General features: G+C 47.3%; 1 protein-coding gene across 1 annotated transcript in view; it reads right to left on the minus strand.

The window, feature by feature from the left end:
• The window catches only part of LOC121544206 (GDNF family receptor alpha-4-like), a 90,818-nt gene that overhangs the window by 23,138 nt on the left and 44,578 nt on the right, over positions 1–23,102 (minus strand). Inside the window, exons 7-8 of the mRNA XM_045209032.1 lie at positions 21,010–21,119; positions 10,103–10,237 (exon numbers count right to left, since the gene is read on the minus strand). Coding sequence (XP_045064967.1) covers positions 10,103–10,237; positions 21,010–21,119 — 245 coding nt within the window. The remainder of the gene's footprint in view (positions 1–10,102; positions 10,238–21,009; positions 21,120–23,102) is intronic.

The raw sequence follows: 23,102 nt of genomic DNA on the forward strand, positions 1-23,102 counted from the left end.
CTACAACCCCCTCAGCTACCATCCCCTCAGCTACCACCCCCTCAGCTACCATACCCTGAGCTACCATCCCCTCAGCTACCATCCCCTCAGCTACCATCCCCTCAGCTACCATCCCCTCAGCTACCATCCCCTCAGCTACCATCCCCTCAGCTATAGACCCTCAGCTACCATCCCCTCAGCTACCATCCCCTCAGCTAACATCCCCTCAGCTACCACCCCCTCAGCTATAGACCCACAGCTACCATCCCCTCAGCTACCATCCCCCTCAGCTATAGACCCACAGCTACCATCCCCTCAGCTACCATCCCCACAGCTACCATCCCCTTAGCTACCATCCCCTCAGCTAACATCCCCTCAGCTACCATCCCTTCAGCTACCATCCCTCAGCTACCATCCCCTCAGCTACCATCCCCTCAGCTATAGACCCACAGCTACCATCCCTCAGCTACCATTCCCTCAGCTACCATCCCCTCAGCTACCATCCCCTCAGCTACCATCCCCACAGCTATAGACCCACAGCTACCATCCCCTCAGCTACCATCCCCTCAGCTACCATCCCCTCAGCTACCATCCCCTCAGCTACCATCCCCTCAGCTATAGACCCACAGCTACCATCCCCTCAGCTACCATCCCCTCAGCTACCATCCCCTCAGCTACCATCCCCTCAGCTACCATCCCCTCAGCTACCATCCCCTCAGCTACCATCCCTCAGCTATAGACCCACAGCTACCATCCCCTCAGCTACCATCCCCTCAGCTACCATCCCCTAAGCTATAGACCCACAGCTACCATCCCCTCAGCTACCATCCCCTCAGCTACCATCCCCACAGCTATAGACCCACAGCTACCATCCCCTCAGCTAACATCCCCTCAGCTATAGACCCACAGCTATAGACCCACAGCTATAGACCCACAGCTACCATCCCCTCAGCTATAGACCCACAGCTACATCCCCGCAGCTACCATCCCCACAGCTATAGACCCACAGCTATAGACCCACATCTATAGACCCACAGCTACCATCCCCTCAGCTATAGACCCACAGCTACATCCCCGCAGCTACCATCCCCACAGCTATAGACCTACAGCTACCATCCCCTCAGCTATAGACGCACAGCTACCATCCCCTCAGCTATAGACCTACAGCTACCATCCCCACAGCTACCATCCCCACAGCTATAGACCCACAGCTACCATCCCCTCAGCTATAGACCCACAGCTACCATCCCCTCAGCTATAGACCCACAGCTACCATCCCCTCAGCTACCATCCCCACAGCTACCATCCCCACAGCTACCATCCCCACAACTATAGACCCACAGCTACCATTCCCTCAGCTACCATCCCCACAGCTACCATCCCCTCAGCTATAGACCCACAGCTACCATCCCTAACAGCTACCATCCCCACAGCTATAGACCCACAGCTACCATCCCCTCAGCTATAGACCCACAGCTACCATCCCCACATTTATAGACCCACAGCTACCATCCCCTCAGCTACCATCCCCACAGATATAGAACCACAGCTACCATCCCCTCAGCTACCATCCCCACAACTATAGATCCACAGCTACCATCCCCTTAGCTACCTTCACCTCAGCTATAGACTCACAGCTACCATCCCCTCAGCTACCATCCCCTCAGCTACTGTCCCCTCAGCTATAGACCCACAGCTACCACCCCCTCAGCTACCATCCCAACAGCTACCATCCCCTCAGCTACCATCCCCTCAGCTACCATCCCCTCAGCTACCTCCCCCTCAGCTACCACCCCCTCAGCTACCATCCCTTCAGCTACCACCCCCTCAGCTACCATACCCTGAGCTACCATCCCCTCAGCTACCATCCCCTCAGCTACCATCCCCTCAGCTACCATCCCCTCAGCTACCATCCCCTCAGCTATAGACCCACAGCTACCATCCAAACAGTTACCATACCCTCAGCTACCATCCCCACAGCTATAAACCCACAGCTACCATCCCCTCAGCTACCATCCCCTCAGCTACCATCCCCTCAGCTATAGACCCACAGCTACCATCCCCTCAGCTACCATCCCCACAGCTACCATCCCCACAGCTATAGACCCAAAGCTACCATCCCCTCAGCTATAGACCCACAGCTACCATCCCCTCAGCTATAAACCCACAGCTACCATCCCCACAGCTACCATCCCCACAGCTATAGACCCAAAGCTACCATCCCCTCAGCTATAGACCCACAGCTACCATCCCCTCACCTATAGACCCACAGCTACCATCCCCTCAGCTATAAACCCATAGCTACCATCCCCTCAGCTACCATCCCCTCAGCTACCATCCCCTCAGCTACCATACCCTCAGCTACCATCCCCTCAGCTACCATCCCCTCAGCTACCGTCCCCTCAGCTACCATCCCCTCAGCTACCATCCCCTCAGCTACCATCCCCTCAGCTACCATCCCCTCAGCTACAATCCCCTCAGCTACCACCCCCTCAGCTACCATCCCCTCACCTATAGACCCACAGCTATGATCCCCACAGCTACCATCCCCTCAGCTATAGACCCACAGCTACCATCCCCTCAGCTACCATCCCCTCAGCTATAGACCCACAGCTACCATCCCCTCACCTATAGACCCACAGCTACGATCCCCACAGCTACCATCCCCACAGCTATAGAACCACAGCTACCATCCCCTCAGCTACCATCCCCACAACTATAGATCCACAGCTACCATCCCCTCAGCTACCATCCCCACAGCTATAGACTCACAGCTACCATCCCCTCAGCTACCATCCCCTCAGCTACCATCCCCACAGCTACAATCCCCTCAGCTACCACCCCCTCAGCTACCATCCCCTCACCTATAGACCCACAGCTATGATCCCCACAGCTACCATCCCCACAGCTATAGAACCACAGCTACCATCCCCTCAGCTACCATCCCCACAACTATATATCCACAGCTACCATCCCCTCAGCTACCATCCCCACAGCTACCACCCCCTCAGCTATAGTCCCTCAGCTACCATCCCCTCAGCTACCATCCCCTCAGCTACCATCCCCTCAGCTACCATCCCCTCAGCTACCATCCCCTGAGCTACCATCCCCTCAGCTATAGACCCTCAGCTACCATCCCCTCAGCTACCATCCCCACAGCTATAGACCCTCAGCTACCATCCCCTCAGCTACCATCCCCTCAGCTATAGACCCTCAGCTACCATCCCCTCAGCTACCATCACCTCAGCTACCATCCCCTCACCTATAGACCCTGAGCTACCATCCCCTCAGCTACCATCCCCTCAGCTACCATCCCCACAGCTACCATCCCCACAGCTATAGACCCACAGCTACCATCCCCTCAGCTACCATCCCCTCAGCTATAGACCCACAGCTACCATCCCCTTAGCTACCATCCCCTCAGCTATAGACCCACAGCTACCATCCCCTCAGCTACCATCCCCTCAGCTATAGACCCTCAGCTACCATCCCCTCAGCTACCATCCCCTCAGCTACCATCCCCTCAGCTACCATCCCCTCACCTATAGACCCTGAGCTACCATCCCCTCAGCTACCATCCCCTCAGCTACCATCCCCTCAGCTACCATCCCCACAGCTACCATCCCCACAGCTATAGACCCTGAGCTACCATCCCCTCAGCTACCATCCCCTCAGCTACCATCCCCTCAGCTACCATCCCCTCAGCTATAGACCCTCAGCTACCATCCCCTCAGCTACCATCCCCTCAGCTACCATCCCCTCAGCTACCATCCCCTCACCTATAGACCCTGAGCTACCATCCCCTCAGCTACCATCCCCTCAGCTACCATCCCCTCAGCTACCATCCCCTCAGCTATAGACCCACAGCTACCATCCCCTCAGCTACCATCCCCTCAGCTACCATCCCCACAGCTATAAACCCACAGCTACCATCCCCTCAGCTACCATCCCCTCAGCTACCATACCCTGAGCTACCATCCCCTCAGCTACCATACCCTGAGCTACCATCCCCACAGCTACCATCCCCTCAGCTACCATCCCCTCAGCTACCATCCCCTCAGCTACCATCCCCTCAGCTACCATCCCCTCAGCTACCATCCCCTCAGCTACCATCCCCTCAGCTACCATACCCTGAGCTACCATCCCCACAGCTACCATCCCCTCAGCTACCATCCCCTCAGCTACCATCCCCTCAGCTACCATCCCCTCAGCTACCATCCCCTCAGCTACCATCCCCTCAGCTACCATCCCCTCAGCTACCATCCCCTCAGCTACCATCCCCACAGCTCCAGGGCTCTGAGGGCCGTAGTAGAATGGTTCTGGTTAACAGATGAGGGCCGTAGTGGAATGCTTCAGGCTCTCTTCATCCATCCCCTCAGCTATAGGCTCCAGGAAATCTTTCGGCTGTACAACACATCCCATTCAAGTTCTCCAAGACAGACAATCAGGACTGGGGTTGCAAAGGGAAAAGAAACCCTTTCAAAGTTTACCAGTAAACTACCAGAATTTTGGTAAAATCATAATTACCAAAATTACAGAAGATTCCGGTAACTTCGGTAAATTCCTGGTAGCTTTAGCAACCCTGTCAGGGACTGTATAGACTGTGTGAGTCAACCCAGAAACCCCCAAATTCAACTCTATCTGTCTTGACATTTTCACTGACACATCTAGACGTAAAACCAGGAGAACCCGAGTGAGGTGAGTTAGTTATTAAAACATATTATTATATTATATTATATGTTTAGAACCATGATGAGGATGCAGGAGCTGGGTGACAGATGTTTTTAAACCTGAATGAACAGCTTTAGTTTTTCAGCGTTTTCTCTCCCTGACTGCCGACGGCTGCGTTTAACCAGTGTGTTATTTTCTGTCTGTGTCCCAAATGGCACCCTATTCCATACATAGTGCGCTACTTCTGACCAGAGCCCTATGAGCCGGAGCGCACTATAAAGGTGACATTGGGATGCATCCTTCTATCTCTGTCCAGCTCATTACCTCTGCAGTAGGAAACACAATTAACTGAATTACAAAGCCATCAAAGGCCATCTGAAGTCCTCTCTCTCTTTCAGCCACTGGCTATATAACGCTCTCTCTCTAACGCTCTCTCTGTCTCTCTCTCTCTCTCTCTCTCTCTCTCTCTGTCTCTGTCTCGTCTCTCTCTCTCTCTCTCTCGCGCTCTCGCTCTCGCTCTCTCGCTCTCTCTCTCTCTCTCTCTCTCTCTCTCTCTCTCTCTAACGCTCTCTCTCTCTCTCTCTCTCTCTCTCTCGCTCTTGCTCTCGCTCTCTCGCTCTCTCGCTCTCTCGCTCTCTTTCTCAGCTACTGGCTATATAACCCTCTCTCTCAATTACATTTCATATTTCAATTAAAGGGGCTTTATTGGCGTGGGAAACATATGTTCACATTGCCAAAGCAAGGGAAATAGATTAACAAAGTGAAATAAACAATAAATATTAACAGTAAACATTACACTCAGAAGTTCCAAAAGAATAAAGACATTTCAAATGTCATATTATGTCTATATACAGTGTTGTAACAATGTGCAAATAGTTAAAGTACAAATGGGAAAATAAATAAACATAAATATGGGTTGTATTTACAATGGTGTTTGTTCTTCACTGGTTGCCCTTTTCTTGTGGCAACAGGTCACAAATATTGCAGCTGTGATGGCACACTGTGGTATTTCACCCAGTAGATAAGGGAGTTTATCAAAATTGGATTTGTTTTCGAATTCTTTGTGGATCGCTGTAATCTGAGGGAAATATGTGTCTAATATGGTCATACATTTGGCAGGAGGTTAGGAAGTGCAGCTCAGTTTTCACCACAGTAGCTGAGACAGAGAGAGAGAGAGACAAGGCAAGAAGGGCCTTCTATGCCATCAAAAGGAACATCAAATTCGACATACCAATTAGGATCTGCAAAAAATACTCTGATCAGTTATAGAACATATTGCCCTCTATGGTTGTGAGGTCTGGGGTCCGCTCACCAACCAAGAATTCACAAGATGGGACAAACACCCAATTGAGACTCTGCATGCAGAATTCTGCAAAAACATCCTCTGGATACAACATAAAACACCAAATAATGCATGCAGAGCAGAATTAGGCCGATACTCGCTAATTATCAAAATCAAGAAAAGAGCTGTTAAATTCTACAACCACCTAAAAGGAAGCGACGCCCACACATTCCATAACAAAGCCATCACCTACAGAGAGATGAACCTGGAGAAGAGTCCCCTAAGCAAGCTGGTCCTGGGGCTCTGTTCACAAACACAAACAGACCCCACAGAGCTCCAGGACAGCAACACAATTAGACCCAACCAAATCATGAGAAAACAAAAAGATAATTACTTGACACATTCGAAAGAATTAACAAAAAAAACAACGCAAACTGGAATGTTATTTGGCCCTAAACAGAGAGTACACAGTGGCAGAATATCTGACCACTGTGACTGACCCAAAATTAAGGGAAGCTTTGACTATGTTCAGAGACTGCCATAGAAAGACCTGGCTCTCAAAAGACAGGCTATGTGCACACTGCCCACAAAATGAGGTGGAAACTGAGCTGCACTTCCTAACCTCCTGCCAAATGTATGACCATATTAGAGACACATATTTCCCTCAGATTACACAGACCCACAATTTTTTTTAAAAACAAATACACTTTTCATAAATGTATTGGGTGAAATACCACAGTGTGCCATCACAGCTGCAAGTTTGTGACCTGTCACCACAAGAAAACGGCAACCAGTGAAGAACAAACACCATTGTAAATACAACCCATATTTATGTTTATCTATTTTCCCTTTTGTACTTTAACTATTTGCACGTCGTTACAACACTGTATATAGACATAATATGACATTATGAAATGTCTCTATTCCTTTGAGAGTGTAATGTTAGCTGTTCATTTCTGATTGTTTATTTCATTTTGTTTATTGTCTATTTCACTTGCTTTGTAAACCTATATTTCCCAATAAAGCCCTTTAAATATAATTTAAATAGAATTTAAATAGAATTGAATTGAGAGAGAATGAGAGTGGGAGAGGGGGTGGAGAGAGTGGGAGAGGGGGGTGGAGAGAGTGGGAGAGGGGGTAGAGAGAGTGGGAGAGGGGGTAGAGAGAGTGGGAGAGGGGGTGGAGAGAGTGGGAGAGGGGGGTGGAGAGAGTGGGAGAGGGGGTGGAGAGAGTGGGAGAGGGGGTGGAGAGAGTGGGAGAGGGGGGTGGAGAGAGTGGGAGAGGGGGTGGAGAGAGTGGGAGAGGGGGTAGAGAGAGTGGGAGAGGGGGTAGAGAGAGTGGGAGAGGGGGTAGAGAGAGTGGGAGAGGGGGGTAGAGAGAGTGGGAGAGGGGGTAGAGAGAGTGGGAGAGGGGGGTGGAGAGAGTGGGAGAGGGGGGGGTGGAGAGAGTGGGAGAGGGGGTAGAGAGAGTGGGAGAGGGGGTAGAGAGAGTGGGAGAGGGGGGTGGAGAGAGTGGGAGAGGGGGGTGGAGAGAGAGGGAGAGGGGGGTAGAGAGAGTGGGAGAGGGGGTAGAGAGAGTGGGAGAGGGGGGTGGAGAGAGGGGAGAGGGGGTGGAGAGAGTGGGAGAGGGGGGGTGGAGAGAGTGGGAGAGGGGTGGAGAGAGTGGGAGAGGGGGGTGGAGAGAGTGGGAGAGGGGGGTGGAGAGAGTGGGAGAGGGGGGTGGAGACTAGAGGACAGATTCTGTAGTTGTGATGGAGTTGATCTCTATAATGGCTCTATAAGGAGATGTAGTGATGATTGAGTTGATCTCTATAATGGCTCTATAAGGAGATATAGGGATGATGGAGTTGATCTCTATAATGGCTCTATAAGGAGATGTAGTGATGATTGAGTTGATCTCTATAATGGCTCTATAAGGAGATATAGGGATGATTGAGTTGATCTCTATAATGGCTCTATAAGGAGATGTAGTGATGATTGAGTTGATCTCTATAATTGCTCTATAAGGAGATATAGGGATGATTGAGTTGATCTCTATAATGGATCATTAAGGAGCTGTAGTGAAGAACGACTTGATCTCTATAATGGCTCTATAAGGAGATGTAGTGATGATGGAGTTGATCTCTATAAGGAGCTGTAGTGATGATGGAGTTGATCTCTATAAGGAGCTGTAGTGATGATGGAGTTGATCTCTATAAGGAGCTGTAGTGATGATGGAGTTGATCTCTATAAGGAGCTGTAGTGATGATGGAGTTGATCTCTATAAGGAGATGTAGTGATGATGGAGTTGATCTCTATAAGGAGCTGTAGTGATGATGGAGTTGATCTCTATAAGGAGCTGTAGTGATGATGGAGTTGATCTCTATAAGGAGCTGTAGTGATGATGGAGTTGATCTCTATAAGGAGCTGTAGTGATGATGGAGTTGATCTCTATAAGGATCTCTCTCGTCTATCTTCTTCGTTCATTCTATCTTGTGAATTGAAATAAAGTAGATTTTGGTTGCATATGTCCTCCACTAGACAACACTGGTTATTGTATTTTTTTTTGTTGTTGACATTTTAGTCATTTAGCAGATGCTTTTATCCAGAGCGACTTACAGTTAGTGAGTCCATAATTTTTTTATTTCATACTGGCCCCCCGTGGGAATCGAACCCACAACCCTGGCGTTGCAAACACCATGCTCTACCAACTGAGCTACACGGGACATACTAAGATTGATTAATTCAAACAGCATAAACAAATAGCTAGCTTGACTATTTTCACCATGTTACTCCTCTTCTCCTCTGCTCCTCCCCTCTTCCCCTCTGCTCCTCCCCTCTTCCCCTCTGCTCCTCCCCTCTTCCCCTCTGCTCCTCCCCTCGTCCCCTCTGCTCTTCCCCGCTTCCCCTCTGCTCCTCCCCTCTTCCCCTCTGCTCCTCCCCTCTTCCCCTCTATTCCTCCCCTCTTCCCCTCTGCTCTTCCCCGCTTCCCCTCTGCTCCTCCCCTCTTCCCCTCTGCTCCTCCCCTCTTCTCCTCTGCTCCTCCCCTCTTCCCCTCTGCTCCTCCCCTCTTCCCTCTGCTCTTCCCCCCGCTTCCCCTCTGCTCTTCCCCTTCCCCTCTGCTCTTCCCCGCTTCCCCTCTGCTCCTCCCCTCTGCTCCTCCCCTCTTCCCCTCTGCTCCTCCCCTCCTCCCCTCTTCCCCGCTTCCCCTCTGCTCCTCCCCTCTTCCCCTCTGCTCCTCCCCTCTTCTCCTCTGCTCCTCCCCTCTTCCCCTCTGCTCCTCCCCTCTTCCCCTCTGCTCTTCCCCGCTTCCCCTCTGCTCCTCCCCTCTGCTCCTCCCCTCTTCCCCTCTGCTCCTCCCCTCCTCCCCTCTTCCCCGCTTCCCCTCTGCTCCTCCCCTCTTCCCCTCTGCTCCTCCCCTCTTCTCCTCTGCTCCTCCCCTCTTCCCCTCTGCTCCTCCCCTCTTCCCCTCTGCTCCTCCCCTCTTCCCCTCTGCTCTTCCCCTTCCCTCTGCTCTTCCCCGCTTCCCCTCTGCTCCTCCCCTCTGCTCCTCCCCTCTTCCCCTCTGCTCCTCCCCTCCTCCCCTCTTCCCCGCTTCCCCTCTGCTCCTCCCCTCTTCCCCTCTGCTCCTCCCCTCTGCTCCTCCCCTCTTCCCCTCTGCTCCTCCCCTCCTCCCCTCTTCCCCTCTTCTCCTCTGCTCCTCCCCTCTTCCCCTCTGCTCTTCCCCGCTTCCCCTCTGCTCCTCCCCTCTTCCCCTCTGCTCCTCCCCTCTTCCCCTCTGCTCTTCCCCGCTTCCCCTCTGCTCCTCCCCTCTTCCCCTCTGCTCCTCCCCTCTTCTCCTCTGCTCCTCCCCTCCTCCCCTCTGCTCCTCCCCTCTTCCCCTCTGCTCCTCCCCTCTTCCCCTCTGCTCCTCCCTCCTCCCCTCTTCCCCGCTTCCCCTCTGCTCCTCCCTCTTCCCCTCTGCTCCTCCCCTCTTCCCCTCTGCTCCTCCCCTCTTCCCCTCTGCTCCTCCCCTCTTCCCCTCTGCTCCTCCCCTCTTCCCCTCTGCTCCTCCCCTCCTCCCCTCTTCCCCGCTTCCCCTCTGCTCCTCCCCTCTTCCCCTCTGCTCCTCCCCTCTTCTCCTCTGCTCCTCCCCTCTTCCCCTCTGCTCCTCCCCTCTTCCCCTCTCCTCCCCTCTGCCCCTGTCACTCACTCAGGCAGACGTTATCATGGAAATATTCCAGGAAGTCGTCACACTGTTCCCGGTGGTTCCCGGAGGCCGAGCAGGAGCACCACGGACCCACGTTAGACGTTGAGTTATCAAGGTAGTTAGGAGTTATAGTACTGCCTAGGGAGGGGGGAGAGAGAGAGAGAGAGAGAGAGAGAGAGAGAGAGAGAGAGAGAGAGAGAGGGAGAGGGGGAGAGAGAGAGAGAGAGAGAGGGGGGAGAGACGTAGAGAGAGAGAAATATTTAATGGTACAAGAGGACAACCATGTGAAGTTCCACTTTATCAGACATCTCTTGGTTGGAGAAAACAGTAGAGCGTGTGAGAGAGGGAGGGAGAGAAGGGGAGGTAGAGAGAGAGGGAGGGAGAGAAGGGGAGGGGGAGAGAGAGGGAGGGAGAGACGGAGGGAGAGAGAGAGGGGAGGGAGAGAGAGGGAGGGAAGTAGATGGAGAGAGAAGGGGAGGTAGAGACGGGGAGGGAGGGAGAGGGAGGTAGAGAGAGGGAGGGAGGGAGAGACGGGAAGGAGGTAGAGAGAGAGAGAGAGAGAGAGAGGGAGAGACGGGAGGGAGATAGAGAAGGGGAGGGAGATAGAGAGAAGGGGAGGGAGAGAGAGGGAGGGAGGGAGAGACGGGGAGGGAGATAGAGAGAAGGGGAGGGAGAGAGAGGGAGAGGCGGGGAGGGAGGTGAGGGAGGTAGAAGAGCAGGAGAGAGGAGATGTGAGACGAGACGGAGGTAGAGAGAGGGAGGAGATGAGACGAGACATCTATTTATGCTGACTATTCAATTCAAGTAGAAAATACTTCATTTCACACAGTCGAATGGGGAATCATAATGGTACAAGACGGCAACCTTGTCAAGTTCCACGTTTTCAGAATAGCTTGTCGAGTGGAGTAGTTTGCTCCCCAGACAAATATTAATTTCACATTTTACATACTACTAACAGTCTTAATAAATACAAATGTTGTTTCGAAATAACAATTCCCAGAGCATATTGTTACAGAGTACGAATGTGGAATCTTTAATGATACAAGATGACAACCTGTTGAGTTTTCAGACTAAACCGTTGGAGAGGCCGGGTAAGATGTGTAGAAACACACTTATTGTATTGGAGGTTCACTTGGTTGATCTGAGTTGCACCCCAAATACCACCCTATTCCCATTGGGTTGTTGTTGTCATTCAAGTTGTAATCAAAGTTGTGGTGTGTTCTCTCTGGCTGTTGAATGGGGGAATGATTGACGCTAGCCTTTGTGTTCGATAGCCTTGTAGCTAGTAACTGAAGCTTCTTCAAATTGCTGCACTTTAAGGTGCTAAAACTACTCTGGTCCCAACAACAGCATGCATCTCACAGTCAACTGCTAGGTGAGATGTCTGGAATGGACAATCACTAGGGCACCACTTTCTTTCATTATTGTATCCTCTCTCTCTCTCTCTCTCTCTCTCTCTCTCTCTCTCTCTCTCTCTCTCTCTCTCTCTCTCTCTCTCTCTCTCTCTCTCTCTCTCTCTCTCTCTCTCTCTGTCTTTCTCTCTCTCTTTCTGTCTGTCTTTCTCTCTCTCTTTCTGTCTTTCTCTCTCTCTTTCTGTTTTTCTCTCTCTCTTTCTCTCTCTCTTTCTGTCTTTCTCTCTCTCTGTCTTTCTCTCTCTGTCTTTCTCTCTCTCTTTTTCTCTGTCTTTCTCTCTCTCTCTCTCTCTCTCTCTCTCTCTCGGTCTTTCTCTCTCAATTCAATTTCAATTCAATTCAATTTCAATTCAATTCAATTTCAATGTAAGGGCTTTATTGGCATGGGAAACGTATGTTAACGTTGCCAAAGCAAGTGAAGTAGACAGTAAACACAAGTGAAATAAACAATCAATTTTAACAGTAAACATTACACTCAGAAGTTCCAAAAGAATAAAGACATTTCAAATGTCATATTATGTATATATACAGTGTTGTAACAATGTGCAAATAGTTAAAGTACAAATGGGAAAATAAATAAACATAAATATGGGTTGTATTTACAATGGTGTTTGTTCTTCACTGGTTGCCCTTTTCTAGTGGCAACAGGTCACAAATATTGCAGCTGTGATGGCACACTGGTGTTTTTCACCCAGTAGATAAGGGAGTTTATCAAAATTGGGTTTGTTTTCGAATTCTTTGTGGATCGCTGTAATCTGAGGGAAATATGTGTCTCTAATATGGTCATTCATTTGGCAGGAGGTTAGGAAGTGCAGCTCAGTTTCCACCTCATTTTGTGGGCAGTGTGCACATAGCCTGTCTTCTCTTGAGAGCCAGGTCTGCCTACGGCGGCCTTTCTCAATAGCAAGGCTATGCTCACTGTGTCTGTACATAGTCAAAGCTTTCCTTAAGTTTGGGTCAGTAACAGTGGTCAGGTATTCTGCCACTGTGTGCTCTCTGTTTAGGGCCAAATAGCATTCTAGTTTGCTCTGTTTTTTTGTTTGTTCTTTCCAATGTGTCAAGTAATTCTCTTTTTGTTTTCTCATGATTTGGTTGGGTCTAATTGTGTTGTTGTTGTTGTTGTTGTTGTCCTGGGGCTGTGTGGGGTCTGTTTGTGTTTGTGAACAGAGCCCCAGGACCAGCTTGCTTAGGGGTCTTTCTCTCTCTCTCTCTCTCTCTCTCTCTCTTTCTGTCTTTCTCTCTCTCTTTCTCTATCTATCTCTCTCTCTCTCTCTCATTTTGTTGGGTTACAGCCTGAATTTAAAATTGATTAAATTGAAAACGTTTGTCTCTGGGCCTACACACAATACCCCATAATGTGAAAGTGGAATATTATGCCGATGACTCAAGTTTTGTTTTAAGATCCCTGCAATGTCTCATTGAAGATCTAGATAACTGTTGTGGCCTCTCTGGACAAAAACCTCATTATGATAAGTGGAACATATTGGATCTTTAAGAAAACACAGCTTTTCCATGACCCTGCAATTTACCTATACAATGGGCTGACGGTGAAGTCCTTAGTCATATCTCAGTTTAGCAAAAAAAAAGGTCAGTTTGAATAACACTGAGGGGCAACGCTGTTACATCTAATGCCTGTTTGCCTGAGGCTGACGCACACTCTCATTAAAACGCACACACGTGCACATACACGGACACACACAGACATACACACATGTAAATAGTGTAAATACATACATGCACTCAAACATATACAGTTGTCCTTGCTCTTATGATGTTTGATGTCTGTATCCAAATATTGTTTGATTTGCTTTCCATCTATAGTGGTGATGACAGTCATCGTTACTCTTTCCAAAAGCCTAATCTCTGATGAAGCAAGCTAAATGTCACGCTGTTTAGGTAGCTAGCTAGCTAGCTACATGCCAAATGGATCTGGCTACCCTCACGTATCTGAAAATACAGGATCAATTGATGTTTTACTGATCCTGAAACGCATGATGTTACTTGCTGTTTAACTCTAAATGTGGAATAATCGGAAATATGTAGATCTGACTATGCTCTTCAAGAGGTGAGGATATTAAAACCAAATAGTTATAACATTTATTTAAGAAAACAGCACGTAGTTGTCAATGGTTTTATCAGAGCTGGGGTTTCCTTGCCCCCCAGCAGGTAACTCGAACGCTCTGCACCGTTTTATCGATAACGACCTATATGGAGGTTCCTCTTCACTGAACCAACACGGTCCCATATAGAACCCTGAATTATGGCTGCTACTATTAAATATTAATATTTTGAGCTAAGAATATAATTTAATAAACAATTAAATAATGGACAAAAGAATACCAGCATCGTTTTTAGAATTTATTGTCATTATATGCAAACATAGTTTGGAAATCTGCACTGGTGGTCAGGGAGGCATCTCTTTTGTTGAACAACTCTGGGCTGTCTTCTTTACTCTACAATACAATATCATTTGTCCATTAGTTACAGTGAGCAACAAAAATGTGTCTTCTGCTTCATTCTCAACCCAATCCGATCCACTGGTGCCCAGTCCAGTTCCGGTCAGCTGCTCCAGTCCAGAGCCAGAGCAGTCCGCTCCACCGGGGTCCAGTTCAGCTCCGGTCAGTGGCTCTACTCCAGAACCAGACGTCAACCCCTCTCCAGGGTCGGGGCCTCCCACACCAGGGTCCAGACAGGGCTTGGTGCATCGTGGGAGGACTGAGAGGGGAAGCATCGCGCCGAGGTCCAGACTGGACCAGGGATGCAATGGGGAGGCAGTAAGGGAGAGGACGTCACGCCCGGAGCCGGAGCCGCCACCGAGGCTAGATGCCCACCAGGACCCTCCCCTGTTAAATTAGGTTTTGTGGCCGGAGTCCACACCTTTGGGGGGTACTGTCACGCCCTGACCTTTAAATGCCTGTTGTTTCTCGTTGGTTTGGTCAGGGTGTGAATTTCTATGTGGACATTCTATGTTATTGGAGATCTATGTTGGCCGGGTGTGGTTCCCAATCAGAGGCAGCTGTCGATCGTTGTCTCTATTTGGGGATCATACTTCGGTAGCCATTTTGCCTACCTATGTTGTGGGAATCCTGTATTCAACGAACGTGACAGCAACAATGTTACAAAATATGAATTAAATCTTCCCCTTGCCATAGAGCGCTAACGGTGCTGGACGTCAGCTAAAAACAATTCTGACCAGGCGAAATCATACAACATCATCATTAATTTGGATATAAATGTCAATGCAAAACAGCTCAAACTAATTAAAAGGGAATGTTAGCTGTCATTACAGAGTTTGATGTGACTGGGTTAGCGTTCGTTAGCTGTTGTTTTCTAAAATCCCCATTCCACTCTGGAGTAGGGATAGAACCCTCTGGAGTAGGGATATAACCCTCTGGAGTAGGGATAGAACCCTCTGGAGTAGGGATAGAACCCTCTGGAGTAGGGATAGAACCCTCTGGAGTAGGGATAGAACCCTCTGGAGTAGGGATAGAACCCTCTGGAGTAGGGATAGAACCCTCTGGAGTAGGGATAGAACCCTCTGGAGTAGGGATAGAACCCTCTGGAGTAGGGATAGAACCCTCTGGAGTAGGGATAGAACCCTCTGGAGTAGGGATAGAACCCTCTGGAGTAGGGATAGAACCCTCTGGAGTAGGGATAGAACCCTCTGGAGTAGGGATAGAACCCTCTGGAGTAGGGATAGAACCCTCTAGGTTATTTAACTTCATTGGGTATATACAGTGAGTGTACCAAACATTAAGAACACCTTCCTAATATTGAGTTGCACCTCCGTTTGCCTTGAGAACAGCCTCAATTTGTCATTGCTTGGACTCTACAAGGTGTTGAAAGCGTTCCACAGAGATGCTGGCCATGTTGACTCCAATGCTTCCCACGGTTGTGTCAAGTTGACTGGATGTCCTTTGGGTGGTGGACCATTTTTGATACACACGGGGAAACTGATGAGCGTAAAAACCCCAGCAGCGTTGCAGTTCCTGACTAATTCAAACCAGTGTGCCTGGCACCTACTACTATTTAAATCACCCACTGAATGGCACACATACACAATCCATGTCTCAATTGTCTCAAGGCTTAAAAATCCTTCTTTAAGCTGTATCCTCCCCTTCATCTACACTGATTGAAGTGGATATTTTTATTTATTTAACCTTTATTTAACTAGGCAAGTCAGTTAAGAACAAATTCTTATTTACAATGACGGCCTACCAAAAGGCAAAAGGCCTCCTGCGGGGACGGGGGCTGGGATTAAAAATACAAATCTAGGACAAAACACACATCACGACAAGAGAGACACCGCAACACTACATAAAGAGAGACACCACAACACTACATACAGAGAGACACCACAACACTACATAGAGAGAGACACCACAACACTACATAAAGAGAGACACCACAACACTACATAAAGAGAGACACCACAACACTACATAAAGAGAGACACCACAACACTACATAAAGAGAGACACCACAACACTACATAAAGAGAGACCTAAGACAACAACATAACATGGCTGCAACACATGATTTAACAGGTGACATCAAAAAGGGAGTATAGCTTTCACCTGGATTCACCTGGTCAGTCTATGTCATGGAAAGAGCATGTTCCTAATGTTTTGTACACTCAGTGTAGATAGAACCCTTTTTAAAGAGTTCTTTAATCTCGTCCAAAGAAGCAAAAGGTTCTACATAGAACCCCAAAGAACCCTTTTTTGTAAGAGTTTAGACTAGTTAGTTCTTATCTCAGAGCCAGAGTTACACTGACTTATGGTGACAACAGTACGTTTTTAGATGCTACACTGGACGTGTAGGTTTTGTATTTGTTTTTTGTATTTATTATGGATCCCCATTAGTTCCTGCCAAGGCAGCAGCTACTCTTCCTAGGGTTTATTATGGATCCCCATTAGTTCCTGTCAAGGCAGCAGCTACTCTTCCTGGGGTTTATTATGGATCCCCATTAGTTCCTGCCAAGGCAGCAGCTACTCTTCCTGGGGTTTATTATGGATCCCCATTAGTTCCTGCCAAGGCAGCAGCTACTCTTCCTGGGGTTTATTAGGTATCCCCATTAGTTCCTGCCAAGGCAGCAGCTACTCTTCCTGGGGTTTATTATAGATCCCCATTAGTTCCTGCCAAGGCAGCAGCTACTCTTCCTGGGGTTTATTATGGATCCCCGTTAGTTCCTGCCAAGGCAGCAGCTACTCTTCCTGGGGTTTATTATAGATCCCCATTAGTTCCTGCCAAGGCAGCAGCTACTCTTCCTGGGGTTTATTATGGATCCCCATTAGTTCCTGCCAAGGCAGCAGCTACTCTTCCTGGGGTTTATTATGGATCCCCATTAGTTCCTGACAAGGCAGCAGCTACTCTTCCTGGGGTTTATTATGGATCCCCATTAGTTCCTGCCAAGGCAGCAGCTACTCTTCCTGGGGTTTATTATGGATCCCCATTAGTTCCTGCCAAGGCAGCAGCTACTCTTCCTGGGGTTTATTATGGATCCACATTAGTTCCTGCCAAGGCAGCAGCTACTCTTCCTGGGGTTTATTATGGATCCCCATTAGTTCCTGCCAAGGCAGCAGCTACTCTTCCTGGGGTTTATTATAGATCCCCATTAGTTCCTGCCAAGGCAGCAGCTACTCTTCCTGGGGTCCAGTTATACAATTTTAAAAACATTACAATACATTCACAACAGATTTCACAACACACTAAGTGTGTGCCCTCAGGCCTCTACTCTACTACCACATATCTACAACACAAAATCCATGTGTACGTGTGTGTATAGTGCGTATGTTATCGTGTGTATGCATGTGTCTGTGCCTATGTTTGTGTTGCTTCACAGTCCCCGCTGTTCCATAAGGTGTATTTTTATCTGTTTTTAAAAAATCTAATTCTACTGCTGGCATGAGTTACTTGATGTGGAATAGAGTTCCATGTAGTCATGGCTCTGTGTAGTACTGTGCGCCTCCCATAGTCTGTTCTAGACTTGGGGACTGTGAAGAGACCTCTGGTGGCATGTCTTGTGGGGTATGCATGGGTGTCCGAGCTGTGTGCCAGTAGTTCAAACAGACAGCTCAGTTCATTCAACATGTCAATACCTCTCACAAATACAAGTAGTGATGAAATCAATCTCTCTTACACTTTGACCCAGGAGAGATTGACATGCATATTATTAATGTTAGCTCTCTGTGTACATCTAAAGGTCATCAATGCTGTCCTGTTCTGAGCCAACTGCATTTTTCCTAAGTCCCTCTTTGTGGCACCTGACCACACGACTGGACAGTAGCCCAGGTGCGACAAAACTAGGGCCTGTAGGACCTGCCTTGTTGATAGTGCTGTTAAGAAGGTAGAGATGCGCTTTATTATGGACAGACTTCTCCCCATCTTAGCTACTGTTGTATCAATATGCCTTGACTATGACAGTTTACAATCCAGGGTTACTCCAAGCAGTTTAGTCACCTCAACTTGCTCAATTTCCACATTATTCATTACAAGATTTAGATGAGGTTTAGGGTTTAGTGAATGATTTTTCCCAAATACAAACTTTTAGTTTTTGAAATATTTAGGACTAACTTATTCCTTGCCACCCAAACTAACTGCAGCTCTTTGTTGGGTTGCAGTCATTTCAGTAGCTGATGTGTATAGTGTTGAGTCATCCACATACATAGACACACTGGCTTTACTCAAAGTTAGTGGCATGTCGATAGTAAAGATTGAAAAAAGTAAGGGTCCTAGACAGCTGCTCTGGGGAATTCCTGATTCTACCTGGATTATGTTGGAGAGGCTTCCATTAAAGAACACCCTCTGTGTTCTGTTAGACAGGTAACTCTTTATCCACAATATAGCAGGGGGTGTAAAGCCATAACACATACGTTTTTCAAAAAGCAGACTATGATCGATAAAGTCAAAAGCCGCACAGTAGTCTAACTAAACAGCCCCCACAATCTTTATATCATCAATTTCTCTCAGCCAATCATCAGTCATTTGTGTAAGTGCTGTGCTTGTTGAATGTCCTTCCCTATAAGCGTGCTGAAAGTCTGTTGTCAATTTGTTTACTGTAAAATAGCATTGTATCTGGTCGAACAACATTTTTTCCAAAAGTTTACTAAGGGTTGGTAACAGGCTGATTGGTCGGCTATTTGAGCCAGTAAAGGGGGCTTTACTATTCTTGGGTAGCGGAATGACTTTTGCTTCCCTCCAGGCCTGGGGGCACACACTTTCTAGTAGGCTTAGATTGAAGATATGGCAAATAGGAGTGGCAATATCGTCCACTATAATCCTCAGTAATTTTCCATCCAAGTTGTCAGACACCGGTAGCTTGTCATTGTTGATAGACAACAACAATGTTTTCACCTCTTCCACACACACTTTACGGAATTCATTATTACAATGCTTGTCTTTCATAATTTGATCAGATATACTTGGATGTGTAGTGTCAGCATTTGTTGCTGGCATGTCATGCCTAAGTTTGCTAATCTTGCCAATGAAAAAATAATTAAAGTAGTTGGCCATATCAGTGGGTTTTGTGATGAATGAGCCATCTGATTCAATGAATGATGGAGCGAAGTTTGCCTTTTTGCCCAAAATTTCATTTAAGGTGCTCCAAAGCTTTTTACTATCATTCTTTATGTCATTTATCTTTGTTTCATAGTGTAGTTTCTTCTTCTTTTTATTCAGTTTAGTCACATGATTCCTCAATTTGCAGTACGTTTGCCAATCGGTTGTGCAGCCAGACCTATCTCTTTTGCCTCATCTCTCTCAACCATACAATTTTTCAATTCCTCATCAATACATGGGGATTTAACAGTTTTTACAGTCATTTTCTTAATGGGTGCATGATTATTAGTAACTGGGATAAGCAATTTCATAAATGTGTCAAGTGCAGCATCTGGTTGCTTCTCATTACACACCAAGACCAACATAATTTATATTCTTTACATCAACAACATAGGAATCACTACAAAACTTATTGTATGACCTCTATATTAGGCCCAGCCTTTGGAATTTTGGTTTTCCTAGATATGGCTACAATATTATGATCACTACATCCGAGGATTTGGATACTGCTTTCAAGCACATTTCTGCAGCATTAGTAAAGATGTGATCAATACATGTTGATGATTTAATTCCTGTGCTGTTTGTAACTACCCTGGTAGGTTGACTGATAACCTGAACCAGGTTGCAGGCACTAGTTACAGTTTGAAACTTTCTCTTGAGTGGGTAGCCTGATGAAAGCCAGTCAATATAAAAATCACTCAGAAAATATACCTCTCTGTTGATATCACATACATTTCACAGATGTTATCCAGATACTGACTGTTAGCACTTGGTGGTCTATGGCAGCTTCCCACCAGAATGGGCTTTAGGTGAGGCAGATGAACTTGTAGCCATATTACTTCAACAGTATTTAACATGAGATCCTCTCTAAGCTTTATAGGAATGTGGTTCTGAACATAAACGGCCACACCTCCGCCTTTGGCTTTTCTGTAGATCTTCTAACCATGTATTGCTACTGTATCATCAAACGTATTATCTGAGTGAGTTTCAGAGATTGTCAGAATATGAATGTCATCTGTTACTAGCAAATTATTGATTTCATGAACCTTGTTCCTTAAGATACATATGTTAACGTGGGCTATTTTGAGCACTTTTCTTCTGGGATGCTTGCTTGTTTTTATTGTTTTACTGGAAAGTTTAGCAGAGGTGCTCAGGTTATTTATGTTAGTGCAGGGTGAGCTGCACACAGTGGACTTCCTGCTAGGGCACACCGCCTCAGTGCTAACAGTATAACTCTGGTTCATAGGCACATGATTACTGCATACAATAGCTGTCGGATCAGCAGAGGCATTCAGGGCAGTAAGAGGGACATATACTAGTTTACTTGCATTGTGTCTTCCAGCGCCCTTAGGATAATGTACATTTGCTGAAGCATTATGACGACTCAGCGACAGGATTAAATGAGCTGGACTTGGGTAATTGATAAGTCATTGTCTCAACGCAGCCTTATAATGCTGTGAAAGGATCCAGGAACCCAAATTATTTTGGTGGATCCCATCCTCCTTATAAAACGAGATTTGTTTCCAGAAGGTATCAAAATTGTCAATAAATGTTACACCCACAGAGCTGCGATAGTCTCATAGCCAGTTATGGAGGGCTAAAAGTCTGCTGAACCGTTCAATGCCACGATTTAGGGAGGGCAGAGGGCCAGATATTATGGGGCGTTTGTTTTGTAGCCAATAAATGTTACACCCCAAGTATGAACATAATTTTATACACTAATTATGCCCAGGTTTTATTGAATGGTATGTCTCATGCTAATGTAACGGAGATGAAAACACTGTGGGGATGCTAATAAAATATCCAATAGTCAAGGAGGATCATTTGCGGTAACGCAATAGGTTAGTAAGTTGTTAAGTTTCAAGTTTTAATGTGTTTGTGAAGCAGAGGGTCCCAAGTTACGTGTCAAGTGTATTAGCCTATTAGTGTTAGTATTACCCATGAGGCCGGTGTAGGCCAGGAGACAGGCTGCGTAGTTGTCCTGTTTGCAGCCGCTGGCAACGTGCTCTGACGGCTGGCAGTCGTACTGAAACTGGGCCCAGCGGGACCTGGGGGAGGGACACAAGACAACATTCATCAGTTAGGAACTGGGCCCAGCGGGACCTGGGGGAGGGACACAAGACAACATTCATCAGTTAGGAACTGGGCCCAGCGGGACCTGGGGGAGGGACACAAGACAACATCCATCAGTTAGGAACTGGGCCCAGCGGGACCTGGGGGAGGGACACGAGATCATCCATCAGTTAGGAACTGGGCCCAGCGGGACCTGGGGGAGGGACACAAGACATCATCCATCCCTCTAACACAGGGCCTTTGATCCTCAGCTTTGGATCTTCCCTAATATTTGGAACCAAGGCCTGATCACCCCAATCAACAAAAGTGGAGACAAATTTGACCCCAATAATTACCGTGGAATATGCGTCAACACCAATCTCAGAAAAATCCTCTGCATTATCATCAACAACAGACTCCAACATTTCCTCAGTGAAAACAATGTCCTGAGCAAATGTCAAATCGGCTTCTTACCAAAATACAGTGGGGAAAAAAAGTATTTAGTCAGCCACCAATTGTGCAAGTTCTCCCACTTAATAAGATGAGAGAGGCCTGTAATTTTCATCATAGGTACACGTCAACTATGACAGACAAATTGAGATTTTTTTTCTCAAAAAAATCACATTGTAGGATTTTTAATGAATTTATTTGCAAATTATGGTGGAAAATAAGTATTTGGTCAATAACAAAAGTTTCTCAATACTTTGTTATATACCCTTTGTTGGCAATGACACAGGTCAAACGTTTTCTGTAAGTCTTCACAAGGTTTTCACACACTGTTGCTGGTATTTTGGCCCATTCCTCCATGCAGATCTCCTCTAGAGCAGTGATGTTTTGGGGCTGTCGCTGGGAAACACGGACTTTCAACTCCCTCCAAAGATTTTCTATGGAGTTGAGATCTGGAGACTGGCTAGGCCACTCCAGGACCTTGAAATGCTTCTTACGAAGCCACTCCTTCGTTGCCCGGGCATTGTGTTTGGGATCATTGTCATGCTGAAAGACCCAGCCACGTTTCTTCAATGCCCTTGCTGATGGAAGGAGGTTTTCACTCAAAATCTCACGATACATGGCCCCATTCATTCTTTCCTTTACACGGATCAGTCGTCCTGGTCCCTTTGCAGAAAAACAGCCCCAAAGTATGATGTTTCCACCCCCATGCTTCACAGTAGGTATGGTGTTCTTTGGATGCAACTCAGCATTCTTTGTCCTCCAAACACGACGAGTTGAGTTTTTACCAAAAAGTTATATTTTGGTTTCATCTGACCATATGACATTCTCCCAATCCTCTTCTGGATCATCCAAATGCACTCTAGCAAACTTCAGACGGGCCTGGACATGTACTGGCTTAAGCAGGGGGACACGTCTGGCACGCAGGATTTGAGTCCCTGGCGGCGTAGTGTGTTACTGATGGTAGGCTTTGTTACTTTGGTCCCAGCTCTCTGCAGGTCATTCACTAGGTCCCCCGTGTGGTTCTGGGATTTTTGCTCACCGTTCTTGTGATCATTTTGACCCCACGGGGTGAGATCTTGCGTGGAGCCCCAGATCGAGGGAGATTATCAGTGGTATTGTATGTCTTCCATTTCCTAATAATTGCTCCCACAGTTGATTTCTTCAAACCAAGCTGTTTACCTATTGCAGATTCAGTCTTCCCAGCCTGGTGCAGGTCTACAATTTTGTTTCTGGTGTCCTTTGACAGCTCTTTGGTCTTGGCCATAGTGGAGTTTGGAGTGTGACTGTTTGAGGTTGTGGACAGGTGTCTTTTATACTGATAACAAGTTCAAACGGGTGCCATTAATACAGGTAACGAGTGGAGGACAGAGGAGCCTCTTAAAGAAGAAGTTACAGGTCTGTGAGAGCCAGAAATCTTGCTTGTTTGTAGGTGACCAAATACTTATTTTCCACCATAATTTGCAAATAAATTCATAAAAAATCCTACAATGTGATTTTCTGGATTTTATTTCCTCAATTTGTCTGTCATA

Source organism: Coregonus clupeaformis, chromosome 29 (genome assembly GCF_020615455.1).
Source record: "Coregonus clupeaformis isolate EN_2021a chromosome 29, ASM2061545v1, whole genome shotgun sequence".
Lineage (NCBI taxonomy): Eukaryota > Metazoa > Chordata > Actinopteri > Salmoniformes > Salmonidae > Coregonus > Coregonus clupeaformis.